At 36.1% G+C, this 25,268-nt stretch overlaps 1 protein-coding gene across 1 annotated transcript in view; it reads right to left on the bottom strand.

Moving 5' to 3' along the window:
* Positions 1-25,268, bottom strand: part of AGGF1 (angiogenic factor with G-patch and FHA domains 1) — a 53,803-nt gene that overhangs the window by 15,599 nt on the left and 12,936 nt on the right. The window contains 4 exon segments of the mRNA XM_020998389.2: positions 517-618; positions 1,795-1,846; positions 5,046-5,157; positions 6,560-6,908. Of these exon segments, the coding sequence (XP_020854048.2) occupies positions 517-618; positions 1,795-1,846; positions 5,046-5,157; positions 6,560-6,908 (615 nt within the window).

Here is a 25,268-nt window from a genome sequence, read left to right as displayed (position 1 = left end):
ATAAAACAATTTATCTGCCCTCGTGGAGACTGCATTCTAATAGGAGGAGATGAGGCACATAAATTGATAATTACAATAAACTTTTTTGGGAGGGTGGTAGTGGTGGGGCAGGGTCTGGACCTGTGATTTCTGGGGGGAAAGTCAGTGACAGAAAGGGATAAAAAAAAAAGCTGCCTGGATGAAATGACTCTGACTTGGTCTTTAGAGGATGGGTGCGAAGGGCATCCAGGAACAGAATGTTAAGGACATGAGACAGAACAGTCTAGTTTCACCACAGAACAGCATATGAAATAAATCTGAGGGGAAAAAAGTGGTGCCAGACTGCATTCAAATTTGGGTAAAGGACTATGAATTTTAATTGGTAAAAAAAAAAATGGAGCCTATGAGGAATTTTGAGCTGAGGAACAAGATAGTCTACAAATGTTATAGCTTTCAGAGAGAGTTATGAGTTTTAGTTTTTTAAAGCTATGTAACAATATACATAGGTGTTTGATTAACTTATATAAAAACACTCACCTGAAGAATCTGCTTTCCATTAACAATTGTACCATTTTGACTGCCTTGATCCACAAGAACATAACTTTGTAACTCATGGTCAAAGTAAATTTCTGCATGAAACTTGAGAAATGAGAGAAATAAAAAAAATTCTATTAAATGAATGTGACCCCTGTGAAATGATGTTGTCTCAGACCATTAATACTCTCCTATGTCTTTGAACATGTTAATTTTAAAGATAAGATACCACTAATTTTATCTACTTTAGAGTAACATGGAAGTTTTTTTTTTAAATTTGGACCACAATGAATAAAAAGCAACTTACTATGCTGGTGCAAATACATGCTGTACTTTCTTCCCAAATCTGACTAATAAATATAATGTCTGCATCTGACCTATAAGTTATTTTTTCAAGTATGCCTGAATATTTTTTTTTCCTTTCAAAGATTAGAAATATTGAAGCATTAGGGTAATTTAGTGCATTCTAGAGTACTTGTGGTTTCATTTGGAGGATGAGAGGGAGAAGACAGAAGATTAAGCTCATTAAAATTAGCAAAAGGAAAACTATTTTACATATATATGTGTTTACATATACACACACAATACAGATACTTCAATTTCATATCTTTTTTTCCTGACATGGTTGAGGAGGAAATAGGAAGAAAGATAAAAGGGGGGAAAAGAATAAGGAAAAAGAGGAAGAGAGAGAAAAATAAATGAGAGGAAAACACGATAAACACAGAAAGAAAGGGTGAAAGAAATAAAGGAATGAGAGGTAGACTCAGAAGCTTCTAAAGTATAAATATCTTGAACTTTGGTGTATTCCTGTCTTTCATTACTTCCCTGTGAAATTCTTATTAGCTCCCTGGCTATTTATCCTAGCTTTTCACTCTTTTCTTAAAATTTTTCTTCAGAGGAAGTGACAGCAGCCCATTAGCCAGAAAAATTTTACTTCTGCTATAAAACCAGTGACTTAGGGGCCTGGATGAAAATAAGGTGAGTGCCTGGGGTGCCTTACTCTGCTTTAAATTAAAGAAAAAGACAACAGGTGGAGTTCATTCATCTTGTGATTAAAAGGATTTTATCACATATCTTAAGAGAAAAATGTTGCAACTTTCATTCTAATAGTTTTTCAGCAAAATGGAAAAGCAAAACAAAACCCCACACTCAACCACAAATGTTCTATTAGTAATTAGTCATAAAAACAAAACAAAACAAAAAGGCTTGGAGCTCAAATAAGAAAAGCTTAACTCTGCTTAAACACATGGGAAAGGAGTATTTTTTTCAGTTCAAGTTTACCTTACTGACACCAACTTCAGGAATTCGGAGTGTATGCTCCATGTCTTTCTCTCTGGAAAGTTAAATACAATAATTTTTCAGCCATATATAACTATACCATTTATAGAATGACACTGGAATTTTGAGGAACTGTTAATATTTTAAATGCATTCTTCTCAATCTTGGGAAGAACCCTAGTATAGATTATATCTTATCTTTAACCCTATTCTGAATTTCTTGTCAAAGTAAAGATGCCTAAATAGAAAGTAATGAAAATTACTTTTCATTCTTTGGTTCATCTAACCCAAAATAATCAGCAACCAGTGAGCATATAATAAAGCTAAATCTATGAAACCTTATCTTTGGACCAACTTGGCATGAACTTTCCCAGGTCTACTGAATAAATTCTTATTTTTATTACATGTACAATGGTGAATTCGACTGTTTGAGAGCATTTAAGATTAAGGCACTGTATAAAATCTGAAATAAGAATAAGCTAAATTATCCTTCCCAATGAAAAATATGAAGCTATCCTATGTGTGATCAAAGCTCATTTTCCCTGCTGAGCACCGCGGATCCAGTTAGCTATGAGCTGTAGCTGTAAGGAAAAGGAGACTGCACTGATGCCAGAAATTAGTTCTTAAAAAGTAAAGAAATTGGGGGCAGCTAGGCGGCGCAGTGGATAAAGCACCGGCCCTGGATTCAGGATGACCTGAGTTCAAATCCGGCCTCAGACACACAACACTTACTAGCTGTGTGACCCTGGGCAAGTCACTTAACCCCATTGCCTAAAACAACAAAAAACAAACAAAAACAAAACAAAACAAAAAGTAAAGAAATTAAAGGCATAAAGTCCCCAAGCCTCTGGAAACTGTTAGAAGAAAACACTCGTGTTCCCTCTACATGTTTCCATTTTGAGACTGAGAGTACAAACTATAGATATACAAAATGTGAAGTCAAGATAGATCAGGAGAATGGCTGGGAAGGGTGTGTCTAGGTTAGGACATTAAAAGTGCATGTAAACAATGAAAGGTATTGCCATATTTCATTTTGGTTGTAATGCATTCCTATGGTATGAATTGTTGGAGAATTCTCTCAATCCCTTAAGAAAGACATATCATCAGCAGATATCCAATGACTGAATCAAAGATAGGCCAAATGCAAAGTAAAGAGATTTATTAACACGCTAAGCAATTTGCTCACTGATTAGCAAATTCAGATTTCTGTGGTACAGATTTGTTTTTTTATAACCTTTCAAGTCTGCTTAGAGTGCCCAGCCAATCAGCACGCCAATATGCCTTTCCCAAGAGGTTGAAGGAATTCTCTGACAGTCAACTCTTTGCCTCTCTGCTGAGACTGTGACCCTTGGGGTATATCATCATGAAGACTGAAAAATAAGGGTTAATCTTTGGCTATGCATGCTCTCTTTCCTACTCCTTACAGTTTACATCAAGAAAAGATTATTATTCAATAGCTATGACCTGGCAACTTCATTTCTTTGGTCCTCTTATTGGGCCCAGAGTCTAAGGAATGAAAAAGCTGTGAATGTTAAGTTCATTTTCCCAATTTTAAAAACCTTTCAAAGTCTGTGTTTTACCTAGATCATATACATAGTGTACATTTTTTTTCCTATGCTATGAAAAAGGAAAGAAGGTATTTATCTTAAACTTAGTGCCATTTTTTTCAAGTAAATACTATAACTACAGAAGCAACCATGCAAACAAGAGTTTACCAAATACTAATTTTTTTCTTAAATTGCTTTCTGAATAACTTTTAAGTACAGATTTACATATCCCCTTGGGCACTGGCTTTAAGACTTCTCAGGTCTCCACTATATAATAACCAAAGCTCAGCTAACCCATGGCAGGTCAAACACCTGGAGAGGGTGGGTCTACTTGATTAACTAGGAAATCCCCTCTGGTTACAAAGCTACTTGGATAAGGTCTGTATCAAAAGGCCTGAGTGTTTACTTATTGCTATAGGTGTTTTTGTACAAATTTGTACAAAGCAATCTGCATATAAATTAAATATAATGAAAAAGAGGGGAACCATTTATGCTGTCATTTTCTAAACCTAAAAACTACATAAATAATATACTTTGAGAAAAGACTAAGGCTGATTTTACTACTAAGAAGTGACTAGTGCCTTTTTGAAAATGCTTACGTTTTTCATGCTACTAGAATACTTTTTATAGTAGCACATTACCTCTTCTAATTCACTCAGCCAATCAATAAGCATTTATTATTTTGCCTACTACGAGTCAGGCATCTTACTAGGTCCTGTGCTTCAAAGACAAAAACAAAACACTCCCTGTCCTCAAGGAGGAACAGGGGAAGGAGGAAGGGCACTTGCAACTGGGAGAATTGAGGACAGGCCTGTAGAAGGTGGCACCATGGATTCTAAGAAGCGAAGGGGAGGAGGAACACATTCCAGCACAGAAGACAGCCCGTGAAAAGCCACAGAGACAGGAAATGATTTTATGAGTGCCAGACAAGTGGTGAAGTTTGGCTGGAACACAGCATGTGTAAAAAGAGTAATGTACAAAGAACTTGAACAGGCAGTCTATAGCTGGATTGTGAAGAGCTTTAAAAAACCAAACAAAGGGGCATTTTATCATAGAGACAAAACTAGTCCTTAATGAAGCCTCAAACAATTAAGTAAATTTTCCATCTGATACAGGACCAGGTCCACTGTGTTTTGACCTACTGCGATCCTTCCACCCTAAGCGCTTGAAATTTAAAGTGCATAAAAATAGTTGCCTGAGGCACTTAGAGAGTTCAATAAGTGAACTGCAATTACTTTTATATACTTGGCAACCTACAATGTTGTATAATGACAATCCTATGGTACCCAATTTCATTTCTTTCATTCAGTCATATGGTAATTTCTAGACTATCCACATTAGGAAAGCTCTATAAGTAAATTTTAAAAAATTTTCCAAAAGAAATTTATATAGAATGCTTAGTGTGTTTATGTATAATACATATGTTTGTGTGTGTATATATATGTACATGTGTATATGCACACACACTGCTGATTTACCCACCTATGTTTTACTTAGAACAATATTTAAATTCAGTTAGAATTTGTGTACATATATCAGTATAAATTGGAAAAGGAGCAGTAAGCAGTTCACGAAAATGCTAAGATAAAACAGCCTTGATAATAAGTTGATCTTGGATAACCCATATACAGACAATTAAGCATGAACATATGAATATAATTTTAATATTCTCTAATATAATATGATGAGAGATATTAAGATATTTTACCTTCCAATTGTAGCTGGATTTACAGCTGTGATAATAAAAAGTGAACCTGTCTGCAGTACTGGTGATCTAATAACAATGACTCTAATACATGGAGGCCAAATTTTTTCTTCCTCTGTAACCCAGAACAGAAAGAAAGAAAAAATAGAGGGTAATGATTAGTTTAAAGGGAATGAGATTAATTAATAAATTTTTCAACAGCATGAAATAGTTTACTTTTAGACTTGAGGCTTGAAAGAATTCCAAGCATACATTTTATCATATTATTTTAAATATTTAAGCTTATAAAATAATTCATCCTTTATAAAAGAAAAGAGAAAACACTTAAATCATTTTTCATACTTTCAGTGCCTTGGCCTCTGTTGTAAAAACAAAAGAAAACAAAGGATTTTTAGCAGATAATTTTTGGTACTGTATTTTCCAACCCAATTTATTTTACAATGTGTGCGAGTGGAGTGAGCACATTCAAGGTTACAGATGACTCCAAGACTAGATGAAACAGTTTTTGCTTTAGAGAGGGGCTCGGCACTGACAGTGTCAGTGTGACCTTCAGCAAATGACTCAGTTTCTAAGAGCCTCAGTTTCCTATCTGTAAAGCAGGGAGAGTGATACTCCTAAGGTTGTTATGAGTAAAGTGGGTGGCACGGTGGACAGAGCGCTCAAGAACACCTTAAATCCAGCTGAAGACAATTTAATAGCTGTGTGACCCTGGGAAAGCCGCTTGACCTCTGTTTGTCTTTCTCCTCAACTGTACAAAGGGGATAATAACAGCACCCATCTCAGCAGGATCGTGAGAATCAAGTGAGATATCTGTGAATCCCTTGGCACAGCGCCCGGCACACAGTAGATGCTTACTAAATGCCTGTTTCCTTCCTTCCTTCTCTGCTACCAGAGGATTTCCCACCAGGTGCTGAGCCTGCTTAGCCGCAGCCATCCAACGCTGCCTCCTGGCTTCCTTGAAGTCAGCGTCCCTGCAGCTACAGCTCCCACCTCAATAGGACATCTGTCCTGACCCGTTAAGTCGACTGCCTTCCTTCTGCAGATCATTTCCTATTTATCTTGTACACATCTTTCTTGTTTGCAGGTTGTCTCATCTATCAGTCTGTGAGCTCCGTGAGGGCAGGACTGTCTTATCTCATATTCTCAGTGCTACCAGAGAGCTTGGCACATAGTAGGTGCTTATTAAATGCTTACTTAATAACTAAAGATATAGTTACCAACTTCATATTAAGGTCTGTAGGTACTGTAATCTGCACCAGTCTCCACAATGAGCAACTCACATATTTTTAGAAGTATTTAAGTTATTCCTAACCACCCCTTAAAAAAAAAGAATGCAAAACCACACATCATTAACCATATTTAGATTAGAATAGACATTAAAAAACTATGCTGATATTTTAAAACCATTTTTCTGCAGGTATACCATTTGACTTATAAGCTCTTTTTCCAGTTTGCTCCAATTATTAGTTTTTTAGAAAACTGTTTAAATTAGTTATATGTAAAGGCTATTAACTCACCTTCATCTTCAGTGTCTGCTGAAGTAAGATTGTCTTCACTAGTTACATCACTGCTGTCCTCAGTCTGAGAGTCTGTAATTTCACCTTCTTCTGGCTCACTGTCAGTTTCTACTATTTTGTCTTCTTTAAATAAAGCCAAATCATAGACATTCACATTAAGATGTGAGTCTACATTTTCTTTGCTATCTGCATCAGCAAACTTCAATGGACTATTTTTATTATGATTATCTATTTTGACTTTCTTTTTCACATTTGTGGATTCTTCTCTTTCAATACAGCTTATATGTTCTACATTGGTGGTAAGACAATTCAAACTATTTGATGCTTTATGTTCTTCTAGATCCAAATCCTGTGGTTAAAAAAAAATACTTTATTAACAAGTAAGGAGCTGAAATTATGATAAAGAAAATGTAACTGTCCTAGGAAAATACTGTGAACTCATATAACTAGGAATAACTAATTTATATTTCTAGCTTTTTTGTAACAGTAGCTCACTTTTCAACAAAGAACCTCCTAGTACTTATCCTATCTCTATAACATTAATGTCAAAATGCAACAGAGCATAAAGGCTACAATGTTCACTAGTAAACTGAATTTGAAGGATAATGAATCTTCTGCTCTTTCTGTATATGGATCAAATACACGCCTTGAGTTAGCTGGGTAATACTGATATTTCTGGGTTTTACTAAGTTACTGACACATTTGCTTTGAGGGTGTGTTAATTTTCATTAATAGCAGGAGACTACTTAGTAAAGTTTGGTTTTGGCTTTCTATAGTAATAGAAAGTTACTAACTTCAACGTAATAATAGTTATTAATCAGAGATGTAGCACAACATACTGGGTACAGAGATGGCCTTGAAGCTAGGAAAACTTGGATTCAAGCCCTAAATACTAGCTATAGGCAACGTACTTAAGTGTGGGGATTCTTAACCTGGGGTCTGTAAACATGTTTAAGAAAAATAATTTGATATAACTGATTTCCTTTGTAATCTTATACATTTTATTTTATATATTTAAAAATAATATTCTGAGAAGGGGACCACAAGATTCACCAGATTGACAATGGGGTCTATGACAAAAAAAAAAAATTCTACTTCCACTACTCACCCCACATGACAAAAAAAAAAGGTGAAGAACAACTGCTCTACGATTCAAGACCTCTGCTCTAAAATTATTAAGTTGCTGAGAAAGTGCCAACCTGCATCGATAGACAACTTACCTTGAACCTAAACTATTGAAAACACAGGTCTAGCCCTTTTCCCTTTCTGTATCTTAGGTGATAGAGAGTTAAAGGAACCCTCAAAAGATGAATTCACCTCTCTATCCACCAGATTAAATCTATAAAACATATCAAAGGTGAACTGCCTAGATAAAATATTTGCCTGACAAGATAAATATTCTGTATGATCAATGAGATTAGTTTAACTCCTATAGGTCAGCTTCCACTATTATAGTTTGTGATTTATACTTGTAATGTAGAATTCACATATTTTTGCCTTTAACTACCTCATTTTAAAAACATACACAAAACTCAAAGCAAATGTTTTCATGCAGAAGCATGAAAATAAGAAAACGACACAAAACTTATTTTCATTTAAATGTACACAGTTACAATACCATACAATGACAAGGAAATTTTTGCTATTTTATCTTTTTTGAAAATCCATGATGAATAATTTTTTTGGGGTAAATTCAGTACATTTATTCAGTTTCACAAAGTCCAAGGGATTTTTATGTCCCCAATCCTCACAAAAACCCTGCAAAGAAAAACTTCTTATTACCCTCATATTATAGATATGGGAAAAAAAAATGGAACGAAGTTTGTGACAAATACTAAGACTTTGAAAAACTTAAGTCTGATTAAACTGCTGGAGTTAGAAAACCTGAGAACTGTGATATGAATAATTTTAACCTTGCTTACCAAAAGAAACTTAAATTTTCCTGGAAATAAAATGGTAAAATTCTTATGAGAAAAGATTAAGCACAAACTTCAGTTAAATTAACTTTCATAAAGTGAATAAACTATTGCTCTAGATGTTTCAACCAAATACGCCATAATATTGTTCCCACTTTGCCTGCTTCTTTACCAACTATTATGCAAATTATAATGTTGCAAAGTTTATATGGAATGCTAAGTCAACAGGAATGCTTTTCATTGGAAGTAGCTTTTTAAGGATATTTTGAAATAATAATTTTTAAAAGATCTACTTTAAAAAAAATATATCATAGATTCAATATAACAGCAACATATACTCTTATAACCCAAACTCTTTAAAATGGAACAAAAAGCTTAATGGCAGTTACACATTTATCAGGGAATGAACCTTTCAATTTAAACTAATCCCCTCCCTCCCCATTTTGGTATCTTCATTTTGGATTTATTTCAAATATAGCCAATTTTGATTTACGTTTAATATTAAGAGGTGACAATAGAAAAGAAGTAATAGATTCATTTGTATTTAGTTTGGAAAATAGACAGTTCTTAATTTCGCTCACTCTGCATTAGTTCATGAGTTTTTCCAGATTTTATTGAAACCATCCTCTTTATCATTTGTTACTGTACAAGAACAGTTCATTATATTCACATATCACAATCTGTTTGGTTCCCACTTCTTTGACACCACAAAAAGAGCCACTATAAAATACATTTTTGTATATATGGGTCCTTTTTCTTTCTTTCATCTCTCTGAGGTATCAGAAGGGCAAAATATTTAGAGGGCACCAACAGCATTTTCCTAGCTTTCTGTCTTCTTCCACTACTCACCCCTGTTAGGAGGAGTGAGTTTGGGAGAAGATGAGTTCCCCTCTGGGCATGCTGAGTTTGGAATATCTAAGGCAGCAATCTCCAAAGTGGAGCCTATGGCCTTACCCTGAGATGGGGGGAAGATGGACTGACTCTAGAAGGGTATGTGATCAAACAATCAGTGAGTGGGAAGAAAGGATTACATCCTACCCTGGAGACCTACCCAGTGATGGGGCTTGTCTCCAACACAACCACACCTCCTGGTCTATAAGTTTCCAGCATCCCCTATTCTGAGTAGGGAGTCTAACCTGCAGGGCTCCCAGGTACTCCCAGAAGCAGCTGCATACTCCCATCCCACTATACCCAGAGGGTAGACTTTGTGCTTGGGGACATGAAGAATGAGAAGGAGTCCTGCCTCTCTCCCTTTTCCTTGTGCTGGAACAGAGTGAATTACATAGGATGAGCAGACATGAGTGAACTCTATCAAGGTGCCAATGCATATTATTTTCACCAAAAGCCCTTCCCTCTTCTAAATTTCCTGATTATTGCCAATGGCACCACCATTTTTCTGGTCATGTAGGTTCTCACTACATGCCATCTTTGATTCTTCATTTTTCCTCACCCCACTTATCCAGTCATTTGCCAAAACTCATCATCTCTGCATCTCACATATTTCTTTGCTCTATTTTCACAGCCAACACTCAAGTTCAGGCCCTCATCTGGACTACTGACAATAGGCTTCTAACTGGTCTTTGTGCCTCTAGGACCCTCCCTTCTCCAAACTGTCCTCCATATAACTGCTAAAGTGACTGTATAGGTCTGACCTTTTCTCTCCAACTGAATAAACTTCAGTGGTTCACAATTTACTCTAGGATTAAATATAACTTCATTTTTATTTCATCCTTTTAAATTTCAATTTTTCTAAGTTTTATAATTCACATAATTAGTATAGTATAAGGTGTATACAACTTACAGATATATAAATACATACAAATTAGGATTAATAGTAAAAAATGTTTTATGATAGGGGTGTGTGATCAAGAAAAATGTGAATACCTCTGGCCTAAGGAACCTTCAGCTAGAAATGTTTAATAGGTACTGGTGATATGACACTGAAGGTGGCGAGAGACTAGGGCTGGATATACAGATCTAGGAGTCATCAGAGACAAGAAGTCATGGTAGTTGAGGAGATCACCAGGAGAAGCTGGAGAGAAAGGGCTTAGGAGAGAGTTCTGGGGGCCACCCAAAGATCTGGACAAAGGAGACCAAGAAAGAACATATAAGTAAAGTCAGCAGGGCATGCCAAGACTTAAGGGTCAGGAAAACATGGATTTGAACCTTGCTGCAGATACTACATTTATGACACTGGAAAAGCACTTAATCTCTCAAGTCCAGTTTCCTCATCTGCAAAATGGGGATATGTAAAGCATTTTGTAAATCTTAAAGCACTATATAAATGTGACTTACTTTTATTATTACAAAAAAAAAAATAAGAAGAGATTAGTGGCACAAAAACTCCAGAAGGTAGATGTGGTGATTAATAGTGTCACATGCTAAAGAAAGGTCAAGAAGGATCAAGACTGAGAAAAAAAGCTTTAGAAATTAATCAATCCTTTATGGATATGAATATGTATGTAATAAACACCAACTCAGAGAAGTGTCCACATTACAATACATATTGATATTAAAGTACAGAGTTGGATGACGCTATCACCTTTTCACAAAAGTATTGCAACCTCCTAGTATATACTCTTTTTCTTTATTACCAATGTATTACGTAAATGTGTTCAGTATACTTAATGAAAACGGACAACTCTTTTTTGGAACTTTGTAGATGCCACAGAACATTAAATTCCTCTTTTTGTTTATAGTGCAATTCATACTTTTTCTATTCTTAAGCAGCAACATGAAGACGTATATTCATATACTATCTCTTATTTTGTAAAATATGATGGTATCTCAAACACATTCCTTTAATAGCAGTATAAATTTAGTTTAGCTATAACACACCCAAAATGTGATGAACTAATTAACTATAATAGAGAAACTCCAAGGAAAAGGCCCAAGAATAGGAAAACTATACAGAACTTTACTCAACAGAGTAAATAATGATTTTATTATAAAATAGAACAGAAAAAAAAGAAATTGTCAAGTATATTAATTTTTATGTAAAAAAAAATCCAGGGAAAAACAGTGTTAAAACGCATTCAAAAATGTTTATTAGTCATCAAACAAAACTAGAAAAGAGACCTGTGTGAGTCATCTATGAGGTTTAGCACCCTTGGAATCCCTATGGATGACACTGAAAATGAAGGGAAGGACTAATCCATCCCTTCAGTCTCAGCAACTTCTGTAGCCTCTTTGGTCCTCACACCACCACTGTCTGGCTCCCTGGTCCCCCAATTACATGACCCCTTAAACGAACTTTGTCTGTCCCAGAATCTACCTCGCTACAAGAGCCAATGGCAAAGATCTACAGTTATGAAGGCTACACATTCAAAATCATTACAATAGAATATTCTTTCAAACTTCTTTTGAATTGGCAGAGCATATGGAATCACTTCTACATATTCCTTCCTCACTTAATAAATAGGCATCATAAATGATCAATCAGCCCCATGAACCTCTCCCCATTTTCCTTTCTGTTGTCTAGAGAGAACTCTCACCCCAACCCTCCAGTCTTCCTGTATTAGGGCTGGCCTTCATGTATGTGGGGATAGGACTACATTTCCAAAATCTATCCTAGTTATACATCCTGTAATATTAGGTGTAGTTTATTGCTTATGGTTTTGACCATTAAGGTTCTAATGCAAGGGTAATTTTCTTTTTTTTTTTAGTGTAACTTATTTTATTTTTTCCAATTAATAAGCACTTATTTTCTATAATTCCCACTTTCCCTTGCCCAGCTGGAGAAAAAGAAAAAGGTAAAAATAAGCAACCCTTAACCCAGGGTTAAGAGTTTTATGGTTCAGCAAAACAAATTTTTGCATTGGCTATGTCCACAAGTCTGTCTCATGTTGCATTTGAAGTCTATCATCTCTCTGTCAGGAGGTGGATATCACATTACATAATCAAGTCCTTCTGACTGATCAACATTTTAAAAAAGTTTCAAAGTTGTCTTTGCAATGCTGTTATTTTATAAACTGTTCTAATTTTGCTAACTTGATTCTATGTTACTTCATTCAAATCTCTGCATGTTTCTCTGACACCATGTTTTGTTATTTCTTACAGTTTAATAGCATTATTCTATTATATTCAAGACAATACTTTATTGAGTGCCTACTATGTGGTAGGCACTGTGCCAAGTGCTGGGGATACAAATAAGAAAAAGACAATCCCTGCCCTTAAGGAGTTTAAAATCAAATAGGGGAAGGTAACTCACAAAAGGAAGCTTAAAAGGGAGGGGTGAGAGATAACACCCAGCACAAGAATAATTATGGCAGGCAAAAACAAGCATTGCAGTTGGTGGGAAATGTTGCCTGGGCTTCTATGCCCTCTTTAAATGGAGCTCTGGGAGAACTTTTTTTTGCTTCACTTTTCAGCCCTCCAGTCAGACACAACTTAGGGTCCTGATGAGGTATGAGTATCAAAGCTAATGAAACCTCCATGATAATGAGATTCCTACTGATGAGCTTTTCGGGGAAGAAGGGGGTGGTGGCCACAATGATAGTGGAGTAGAAACCCATCAGTGCAGCTGGTGGGAAATGAATACCAGAATTTGTCCAGCCATTCCTCAACTGACGGGCACCTCATTTCCAGCTCTTTGCCACTACGAAAAGAGCTGCTATAAAAATTTTAGTATATATGGATCCTTACTCTTTTTGTTCTCTACAATATAAGCCTAGTAGTAGTATTCCTAGGTAAAGGATATGTACAGTTTAGTGACTTTTGGCCAATGCTTTCAAACTGCTTCCAAAATGGTTAGTTAGACTTAGTTACAGCTCTACCAATAATTCATCAATATGCTTATTTTCCACAGCCCCATCAGTATGTCTTTTCCTTTTGCCAATCTGATTGGTTTGAGATACAATCTCAGAGTTGCCTTAATTTGCATTTCTTTAATTATTAATGATGTGGAACATTATTTCATATGGTTATCGATAACAAGGTTTCCTTCTTTGAAAACTAACTTCATATCCTTTAACCATTTATCAGTTAGGGAATGGCTTGTGTTCTTATGAATTTGAATCAGTTCCTTATCTCTCTTGGAAATGAGACCTTTATCTGAGTAACCTGTTGGAACGATTTTTTTTTCTCCAGTTATTTTCTTTCTAATTTTAGTTACAATGGTTTTGTTTGTGCAAAACCTTTTTCATTTTATCTAATCAAATTTGTCCATTTTGTCAAAAATTGTCTAGTCTCTACTTATGATGTGATATTCTATATTTTAATCACTTATCCATTTGGAGTTTATCTTGGTATACAATGTGAAATGCTGGTCTAAACCAAATTTCTGTCAAACTACAGTCCAGTTTTCCCAGCCATTTTTGTCAAATAGTAAGTTGTATTCATACAGTTCCTGTGTGTGTCTTGGTAGCTAGACTCCCAGGTAGTTTATACATCCTATAGTTATTTTACATGGAACTTCAAAAAAATCTCTTCCCGTTTTGTTTTGTTGATGATTTGTGTGCATTTCATTTTGTGCCCTTTGACTTTGCTGATGTTCCCACCTGGCTGCTTTCCTAGACTACATCATCTCCAGAAACCCATCATTTTACAAGAAATCAACTCTCAAACTCACTCCTCCTCAGCACCACCCCTGCCCATGAGGTCTCTTTCTTCCTCTGGTTTGAGAGGGAGGGTAAATATCTGGCAGCTCTTCCCTGATTCCTCTACATTTGAGAGCATCTGAGCAATTCGTATTATTTCCCACCTGGTGGCTTTCCTGGACTTCATTTCCAGATACTAATCATTCTGCAAAATGGAATTAACTATGAAGCTGTCATTATGCCTTAGTGCCAGCTACCACCCCTGCCCCCCTGCTTTTCAGCTTATTTTTATGTGTTATCTCCCCCATTGGACTGTGAGTTTCTTGTGGGCTGGCACATACTACATACTTAATGTTTATCAACTACTGACTATTATTATTGACAGTGTCTCCCTATCTTGTGCAGCCTGAAGGTATAGTGGCTATTCTGCTGACCCCATGGCTGACCTGAAAGTTCTGACTTGTTGCATTTTTGACCCAAGCCAGTTTGTTTCCTCCTTAGGCAGCCTGGTAGTCCTTTGATCCCCAGGCACTCACCATATTGGTGCTAGACTTGGATTGTAGACAACCCACCAGCATTAGCTTGACTACTGCTCAGAACTCCTGAATTCAAGTGATCTACTACCTCAGCTTCCTCAGTAGCAGGAATGACAAGCATCCGTCACCATGCTCAGCTCAATTAATTTTTTTGTTACCATTCTAGTGTTTTCTAAGTAAATAATTTGCAAAAAAGCAACAATTTTGTTTGGGCAGCAAGGTGGTGCAGTGTCAAGAACACTGCACCTGGAGTCAGGAGGACTCATCTTCCTAAGTTCAAGTCTGGCTTCAGATACTTACTAGTTATGTGTCCTTAAGCAAGTCACTTCACCTAGTTGCCTCAGTTTCCTCATCTGCAAAATGAGCTAGAGAAGGAAATGACAAACTACTCCAGTATCTTTGCCAAGAAAACTCCAAATGGGGTCATAAAGAGTTAGACATGACTGAAAAAATGAACAATAATTTTGTTTCCTTTTTGGCTATGCTAATTCCTTCTATGAGAAACCTTTCCCAGTTTTCGTGCCTTCCCTCTGAGTTTACTTCCAATTTACCCTGTATATATCTTGCTTGTACACAGTTGTTTGCATGTTGCTGCCCTGATTAGACTCTGAGCTCCTTGAAAACAGTGACTGTTTTGGGGTTTTTTTTTTTGGTCTCTCTTTATGTCCCCAGTATGTTAAGAGCCTAGCATAGTAGGCACTTTTGCTGCAATGACTTGATTTTCAATTTTTGAAATATCATTTTTAAACTCTTGCTTCATTTCTTTGAAGAATACTAAGGAACCTTGTGGTCACACTGTATTTTTCTTGAGGTTCTGCTTGTAGATATTTTAGAGTTACCTTCTTCTGGTTTAAAGAAATATCTTCCTCACATCAAAAACCACTCACTTCTCGCCCATTAAGATACAATTTTTTTCTTTCTTTAAAAAAGAAAAAATAACAATTTGGTGCTTCCCATGACTAGCACCATTCCACTCTTCTTAAATGTATGCGTGAAGAGTATAAATGAGACATTAAAAAAAATAATATGAATTCAGAAGGGGACACAAATAACTGAAGGGCAGTTTTGTTACTATCATGTTAGATTTAACATATACTTTAAAAAAACACCCAAATGGTATGTAACCTAAGCTCACAATCTTCATTTCTGTTCTTCGTATACCGAAATGTTCATGTTTGCTAAGATCATAATAAAAAGGAAAATTTTAAGTAAAAAAATAATTTATCTATGATACAATGACATGAAGCTGCTGTATAGTCTTCGGCTCCTTGCAATTCTTATTCCTAAGGTCTATTCCAACATTTTTTGCTAGTCTCTCCTATGTCTACCTTTGCATCAAAGTCACAAGTTTTAAGTATATGTTGACTTAAATTTCAGGATCATACTGAATTCTTTCTAGAATTTTTCTACTTCCCTATCCTTTCCAACAGATACTGGCAAATAAGCTTTAAATAATTTACAATGGTTTTTTTTTTTTTGCAAATGCTTATCATGAGCACTGTTATGTGAGAAAACCAAGCATCTCAAGAAATGATGTTTCTTGTTGCCCTGGGATAAACAATTAAACCAACCCTGCCAAATTTTTTATTTCTTTCTCCAAAAAGAACCTATGAATCATTTATAGCTGTAACTTCCTTCTACTGTCTGGTTTGATTTACAGAAAAATGTCAATAATGAAATGATTTATTTTCTCCAAGTATCATCTCCAGTCACGTGTTCACTGGACAAGGATCTAACATTTACAGCAATGACAGTTAGGTAACCTTTATATAAATGATGTAAAAATTGTGTGATTCTTAGCACCCTTTTTACTCTGTTTTGTCACCTTCCCCATAAAAAGGTACTGCACAGGACTATTTTTCTTTGTTTTATGTGTTGTCATGACTGAAAAAAATTGATCGCCTACAGGTCAGCCTATTTATGATGAGAGATTATCTCTGCACATAACTAGGCTGTTCCTCAGAAGTTGGGACTGTCCTCAAAGCCTTTCCTGGATGATAGAAGCTGCCAGTTTTCACTTCAACACAACAATAAGGCATCTGAGGACTTGTGTGAAGAGGTATTGAAAAGAAGGAAGAAATCAGGATGGATTATATTTGAGAAAGGATCAGTGCTCTCAGTGATCCCAAACTCCTCATCTCTGCAGAAAAGGTTTATCTCTTTACTACAAATAGCCTCCTAGAGTTATCACGTGGCTATAAATAATAAAAACACTATAAAAATTAAAATGAGAAAGAACCAAAATAAGCAGAACCAGGAAAACGATATACCCAACTCCAACAATGTAATGGAGAGAAAAAATAAACATAACAAAGCTGCTTGCTATATAGGTTGCTATATACCTCTGATAATTTTGGCTCTTGAGAAATAAGGAAAGAAATCTCCTGTTTTTCACTGAAAAGATAGGGGTAGCATGAATGTGGAATGTTGCATATGCTCTCAGATATGGTTCCTACATCAGTTGGGTTTGCTTTTATGTTTTTCTTTGTTAAAAGGTAAGGCACTCTGAGAGTTGGGAAGGGAGAGGATCTCCATAAATGACTGATGAAAATCAAATGGCAACAGTAAACTTTAAAAACTGCATTATCAAGGAAATGACGAGAAAGGAAGGTAAACTAGTCATATGGTGAGAATGAGACAACACAAGTGGTACAATGGCATCCATGAGATACTAAAACAACAAAAGGGAGGCCACTGGTACAGGAATATATCCTCTATGAAAGACATATGGAAAAAACGCGAGCATGACTCACGTGAGATGTCCCAGGAGGTTGCAACACAATGGCGTAAGGAGAATCCACACTGGTGAAATCACACATCTATCAAAGTTCTCATTGATATAATAAAAGCTGGTCTATGTAGCTTTCTATTAATAAAAGACTTCTTTCTATTAATTAGAAATTCAGCACAACTACAGTTCAATGAAAACTGATATTTATAATGATGATGACCTTAAAGCCCTGTAAGACCCTGATGTGCCTTCAGAAATACCCAAAATAAATAAATTCAGTACAGGCATGGTGGTATTTTTTATTGAGTTTTAACAGTCTGAAAAATTGATAAACAGTATATAGTATGTATAATGAAGCTAACAGTCAAAACATTTTATTAAACTATATTTCCTAGTAACTGAGGCCTAAAGTGGTGAAATGACTTGTCCAAAGTAACACCATAATTGGGATAGTTGTTGTCCTTCATGGCTGTTGGAACAAATTGTTCTCATCTTTCCATTCCACCTGGGGAAGTCTTCACATGCTTGGAGTAGCATGTGAACTCACCAACTGACCAAAGGGTTTGAGATCCCTCAATTACCTGTCTGCTGAAATGATTTACTAGGGTGTGGCCACTGCAGATGCTAAAGATGAGAGTTCTGTGATTCAGGTAGACAACAAAGGTGGAAAGCAACCCTGAAAAGGCCTCAGCAGCCCTCACACCAGAGTACTGGTCTTCCCTGAATTTACCCCATGTCCTAATATATAGGCAATAGAAGGTCAGAGGTAAGAACTGGGACCCAGGTCTCTTAATTTCTGGCCCACTGCTTTTAACACTGAATTATTCTGTCACCCCTAGACACAGGTGGAGCTGATTCACTTTAGTGTTCCCATACATGCCTAATGTTATTATTATTCTTCTTCAGTAATCAAAGTTACAAACTTACTTTGTGAACAGTTGTCAGATTCACATATTTATTTACAACCAAAACCCTACCTTTTAAGGTTCTAAACAATTTACTTTGATGTTTTCCTTTCATATTAATCCACATTTTGCTGCTGAATACAACTACAAACTAATTTTAATTAAAATAAGAAAAGTATATTATTTTAAATTAAGACTCTTTAAAAATCACAGACAGTTGCTCCTTGCCTTCTGACACATGCATTCTAAACATATGGATGTGTAAAATCTTTTAAATACATTTGTGGTTTTCACTTGCTGCCTCTACTTACTCATCAACCATGCAGTAATCAATTCCACTAATATGACTTTCCTCCTCCATCTCTCCTTAAATTGCTTTCTACAAGGTCATCAGAGTAGCCTCCTCATTATCCAATCTGATGACCTTTTTTCAGTTTTAGTTTTTCTTAACTTTTCAGCAGCACTGGACCCTGCTGACTTCCTCATATCCCAAAACACTGTAATCTTAATTCTCCTACCTCCACTCCTTTCGTGTCCTTTGTTTTCTTTTCTTCCTCTTCCTATTCCTTAAACTTAGGTGTCCCCCAATGTTATGTCCTTGGCCCTCTTCACTAAAGGAAAGAGCACAGAGAGAGAAGAGATCTTATTCATTCCTGTGGCTTCAATTTTCACCTCTGTGCAAATAACCCTAACTTGTCCCTATAGCATCAGTCTCATTTTGTAGAGCCTGAATCCAACCTCTTCATTTTTACAATAGGAGGAAAGTGATGTCCAGAGATCTAGGGATTCATCCATAGTAACAAAATAGCAAAGCCAGGATACAAAGCCAATTCTTTTAACTTGAAATCCAGTGCTTCTTCCACCATATCATGTTGTTAGATCTCTATCTGACCACTAGAACGTCAAACTGAACAGGTTCCAAACTGAACATACTACAAAGTCTCCCAAAAATTTGTCCCTCGCCCAAACTTCTTTATTTTTGTGAATGACATTGCCATCCTCCCACTTGCTCAGGCTTATAATCTGACTCAGCTTTGACTCTTTCTTCAACCTGGTCCTCCATTTCCAATCAGTTGTCAAGTCCTGTCCATCCCACCACCACAGTTATTTCCTACTCTGTCCCTTCCTTTCTAATACAACTACAAATACCCTCATATGTTCATCCCTTTCTTTTTCAGACTTTGAATGGGCCTCTCAAATAAATCCTTCACACTGCCTCCCAATAAATATTTATTAACATACTGCCCTATCACATCAGTATTAAAAAAGATCCAGTGGCATCCTATTGCTTACCAAAGAAAGACTATACTTCTCAAAGCCCTCTACAATCTGTTTCTCTTTTCTAGTCACTTCATACATGTTTCCACCCTATTCTCATGTTGCACTCCATGCATCCTCCCTTCCCAACTTTCTCAGTTAAGGTCACAATTTCAGACCTGAGAAAATAGAAACATTCACCATGAGCTCTCTTTTCAGAACTCCTTGACACCAGCCATGATTCTCTCCTACTTCACTCTAGTCTCTGATGAAGAGGTAGCCCTTCTCTTTGCCAAGGATAACACACTATATGTACACTTGATCCCATCCCCTCCTGTCTCTTCTAGCAGACTGCCCCCATAATTGTTCCCACTTTCTCTAATGCTCATGTCTCCTTATCTGTTAATTTCTTCCCTGCTGCCTAAAAGAAAGCCCAAGCTAGTAGCCCCAACCCTTAAAAAAAAAATTCACCAGGCCCTACCATCCCCCCTCAAGCTCTCTCTTTCTCCTATCTCAAACTCACAGAAACAGCTGTCTATACTTACAGCCTCCAATTCATCTCCTCTGACTCTCTTCTTAACTCTCTACAGTCTGGCTTCTGACTTCATCATTCAACAGAAACTGCTCTTTCCAAAGTTACCAATATCCTTTTAACTGCCAAATCCAAAGGTTTTTTATTCATCAATCTTGAACTCTCTACAGCTTTTGATACTGTCAATCACCCCCCTCTCCTGATACTATCTTGTCTCTACATTTTCAGGATACTACTCTCTCCTGGTTCTTCTCATATCTGACCACTCCTTTGATAGATCATCATTCAGGTCATGCCTGATAACCAGTGGGTGTCCCACAATCCTCTGTCCTTTGCCCTCTTCTCCTTCTAAATTACTTCATTTGGTGATCTCATCAGACCCCTTGGAATCAATAATTATCTCCATGCAGATGATTCTCAATTTATCCAGCCCTAACCTTTCTGTTGATCTCTAGACTCTTATCTCCCATAATGTTCTATAGACATATTAAAATCAACATATCTAAAACTGAATTCCTTATCTTTCTCCCCAAAGTATCCCTTCTTCCGCACTTCTCTATTTCTCTCAAGAGCATCACCATTCTCTCAGTCCCCTAGGTTTGCAATCAAGGTGTCATCCTTAACTCTTCATGCTGGTGTAGGCCCTCACCACCTCATGCCTGAAATCTCTCCCCACTCCAGTCTACCCTCCATTTGGCTGTCAAAGTGATTTAACCAGAGTTCAGGTCCAACCACATCAAAACCTCTCCTCAATACATTCTAGTGACTCTCTATCATTTCCACAATCAAAGATAAAATCCCTTGTTTGGCATTCAAAGCTCTTTCAGTCCTCCTATCTTCCACATATTCTTAGATCCAGTGACGCGGCTTCGTTGCTGCTCCTCAACAAGATACTCCGACTTTCAGCTCCAGGTATTTTTATAGGCTGTCTCTCATACATAGATTGTTCTCCTTAATCATCCCAGATAAAACCCTACTCTACAGAAAGCCTTTATGAAACCCTCTTAATTCTAGTGACTTTCCTCTGTCAGTTCCTATTTCTCCTGGATATAGCTTGTTTGTACGTAGTTGTTTACATGCTGTCTCCTCCATTAGACTGTGAGCTCCTCAAGGTCAGGGACTGTCTTTTGCACTTTGTGTATCCCCAGCACTTAGTACAATGACTGGCACATAATAAGCAATTAATGTTTATTGATGGACATAAGCACCATGAGGGAAAGGATTATTTCATTGTTATCTCTGTACCTCAAGGGCCTAGCAGTGTCTGGCAAATACTACATACTTAATAAATGCTCACTGACTGATACCCAGAACTTTCTTACCGATTAATCCACATGTCATTCCACTCTTCCTTCTTTCAGAGCTTAACTCAGGTACTACATCATTCATGAAGACCTTCCCTGAGGCCCTTCTTACTCCCTTATAAACTACTGATATAATAAATATTTATTAAGTTTTTGAATTATAGCATCTAGCACCGTGTGGCTGAATTATAGAAGGTACTCATTAGTTAACTCATTGTAAGGCAACACGAATGAAAACAGCTTTGAGGTTGGCAATGATGAAAAAAGACAGGAAAAATCAATATTGGAGCGGTTGTGGGAAGCTAGGTACACTGATCCCTAGTGGGGAACTGTGAAATAATATAACTGTTCTGGACCTCAACTTGACGTTATGCAAGAAAAAAGTCACCAAACTGATCAATTTCATTATTGGACTTTCTAGACCCTAAAGAAGTCAAAGCTAGAAACAAAGATCCAACATATAACAGAAAATTCATACCCGCAGTTTTTATGATAGCAAAGAACCATAAACAAAAGGGGGCATCAATAATGTAAGGATTATTTGAAAAAAATTATAGTCTATGAATGGAATAGAATATATCTTCAATAATAAAAGATTTCTATGAACTCACATAGATCAAAACAAGCATAATATACACAACTACAACAATGTAAATGAAAAGATCACTAAAAGGAAACTGAATTCAGGGTAATGGAAAAATCCATGAAGGCCTGTCCTATAATGAAAGGCAGGAAGGCAAGGGACAACTAGGGAAAAATATTGTGTATCATGTCAGACAATGTTGTATTAGTTGTTTTTGATTACATATTTTTGTCCAAAGTAGGGCTCAATTTGGGGTTGAGAAAAGGAAATGACAGTGATGTAAAGACAAAAAAGAATCAATAAAATATTAAATGTACTTGTTTACCACAAGAGATCACACTTCAATGACCTACAGTTTATTTTCTTTTTACTTCTGAAATCCCTCACTGATTAATATTGCGTTTCTGAAGGCTTACAAACTAAAATTAAGCCAATCCAACTTTCTAACTGATAACAGAATGACAAATTTAGATTACACAAATGCATACTTGTGAGCCAGCTTGAAAAAACTGTGTCACTGAATATCCAGGTATAATTTCTTTTATTAACTCATCATGGCACTTGGTACTTTATTCCAGTAAAGTTGGCTTTTCTGTTTTCTATGGTTTCTTTGCTCTATTAACCATACCACCTCCAAAGAGACAATTTAAAAAATTACTACTATCCTGGAACTTTGTTCTGTTATTTAAAGCTATAGCTAGTCCTCAAATGGACTTTGTTTTAAATCTTGTTGGATTAAATCTTTTTCTTTTCTTTCTTTCTTTTTTTTTTTTTTTGGTGAGGCAATCAGGGTTAAGTGACTTGCCCAAGGTCACACAGTGTCAAGTGTCTGAGGCCACATTTAAACTCAGGTCCTCCTGACTACAAGGCCAGAGCCTTATCCACTGAGCCACCTAGCTGTTCCATGGATTAAATCTTGCTGGATGGGTTTAGACCTGTATAGTGGGAGGAAGTACTAACATCTTCTCCACATAATTTTAACTACTCTCACAGTTCCCGTTAATTTTGAGTTCTTTGAGGGTAGATTCCATTCTTGGTTCAACTCTTTATCTTTTATAAGGACTACCTAATCTGTGCCTTTCACACAGTAGGCATTTACTGGAAAACTTGCTGTTGGTGTTGAGTTGTTTCAGTTGTATCTGACTCTTCATGACCACAGAAGAATGAAGTATTTATAGAAGATAATCTACACAAGAATCATTAGATTGTAGGCTTAGAGTTAGAAGGGACCTTAGAGGCTACTGAGTCCAATTTTCTCATTTTATATATAAAGAAACTGAGGCCCAGACAGGTAAAGTGACTTACTCAGGGTTACTCTGCTAATAAGCGTCTAAGATGAGATCTAAACCAAGGGTTATTGTGACTTCAGTGTTCTGTCCACTACCCCATGCTCCTCTCAAAGATAATTTGGGGGTAGTTACGAACATTTAATATTAAAACAACTTTACAAATTTCACTAGATTTTAGTGTCACAGTACAACAAACACCATTGCTATAACTCTTTAATGTTTATAAAAGTGCCCTAATGTTTATAAAATGCTTTCCCCACAACTCTGTGAGGTAGGTTGTACAACTATTATTTCCTTTCATAAAGTGGGGAAAATGAGACTGAGAAAGTACAAAAGCACTTGCCCATCACTGCATTAGTAGTAAGTAAAAGAACCGGGACTTTAAATTCAGCCCCTCTGATTCCAAATGCAGTCCTCTTTCTACAACACACTCTAATTCTTAGTCATAATGAGTATTCTTTGTTATAAAGAAAAGATTAAATTCATTAATACTCAGTTCAAAAATGCAAAGAAACAGATAAATTTTTAAGATGTCTATGCCAACTGATTTATAATAATGTTTGGATTCTTAAAGGAGTGAACCTGTAGCCATGAAGAAAACTCAACTACTCAGCACAGCTCATTCTCAGGGATTAAATGTGGCTGAAGGATTTTGTTTTGTTTTTTTGAGGGGTAGGGAGGGGAAAGTGGCAGAGAAATAGACTTTTCATTTAATCAATATAGGGAACTCTCATTGAGAAAACTCTTTTCCAAAGGAGATTAGTAACTGCTCTACAAATTATTGTCACAGAGACTTGCCTGAAGTACTAGGAAGTTGTAAGAATTGCCCAGGGTCACATGACCAGTTATGAATCAGAGAAAGTACTTGAATCCAAATTTTCCTTCAATCCACAATATCAGGCTGCCTCACTGAACATTTTTCCACAGGCAACTCTTTTTTCCACATGGAAAATCACTACTTTCCATTAAAAAAAAAAACCTCTTAGAAACAAAAAATCTAATGCTGCTCCTTGAAAAATTTTATCTACCTAAATTAGAAAAGGAGGAAACATGAACAAAATTTTAAAAAACTGTTCTAATTAAAAGACAGTTTGGATTTATCTTCTTTGCACACTACTTTTAAAGAAGGAAAGGCCTCTTTCATGTTGTGATAGCCCCACCTGCTGGAACTTTCATTTTTTGCCACAACTATCAGCATAAATCATTAGAGCAAAGAAGATGTATATTACCCCCTTCCTGAAAGGGAGGAGATGGACTCAAGATGAAAAATGGGGCATATATTGTTGGACATGACCAATGTGGGAACTTTTTCAAAAATTAACTATGTTTAGATTACAAACGTTTTTTGTTTTTTAAATGGAGGACAGGGAGGTGGAAATTAAAGACTTAATAGCTGAAAAAATAAAATTAACCAGATTTGTTAAAAAGCTACATGTATTTCAGTTCATAACAAATGCCACATGAAGAAATCCACATCTTCTCCAGTAACTTTAAGCATGTCCAAATATTTTTAGCTAGTATTCTATTAGCAAAATGGAACAATTAAATAGACCTGACATGCCCTATAAATAAAAAATGATAAATTAAAATCTCAATTAACATGGCAGCTACCTTGAATTTTTTTTGACTGTTGTTATTCCTGTCACCCCCAATACTCTATCTTTAAAAGTAACACTTAAAAAAAAAGGAAAACTTAAAAATTAGTAAAATCACAAAACTAAAAGGTAGTTTCAGGGGTCAATATCATTTGGCTCAAACTTTCAGGTAAAATATTTACTCATGATTACACTGATGATACATAATCATATATTTTTCATCAAGCATCAGCATACTTTGCTTATCAAGATAAGAAAACACTGCCTTAGAAACTTTGAAGCTTCTTATGATTTACATTTGACTAATAGTTACCTAAAATATGTCCTGAAGTCAATTATATTCACCAACTTTCCATTTCTCCTCCCCCACATTTCCATTTCTTATGTTTCAGTATATCAGCAGAAGCTATACATTCTTTGGTTTTCAGAATAAGAAACTGAAGATACACGTTTTTTGCCTATAAACAACTTAAGACTTTGAGGAAAGATAAAAAGCCTGATACTCTCAATGCTTTTCTTAATTT

Source organism: Phascolarctos cinereus, unplaced genomic scaffold (genome assembly GCF_003287225.1).
Source record: "Phascolarctos cinereus isolate Bilbo 61053 unplaced genomic scaffold, phaCin_HiC Scaffold_4;HRSCAF=312, whole genome shotgun sequence".
Classification (NCBI taxonomy): domain Eukaryota; kingdom Metazoa; phylum Chordata; class Mammalia; order Diprotodontia; family Phascolarctidae; genus Phascolarctos; species Phascolarctos cinereus.
Note: the sequence above shows the minus strand (reverse complement) of the source record. Positions and strands in the feature narration are given on the sequence as shown.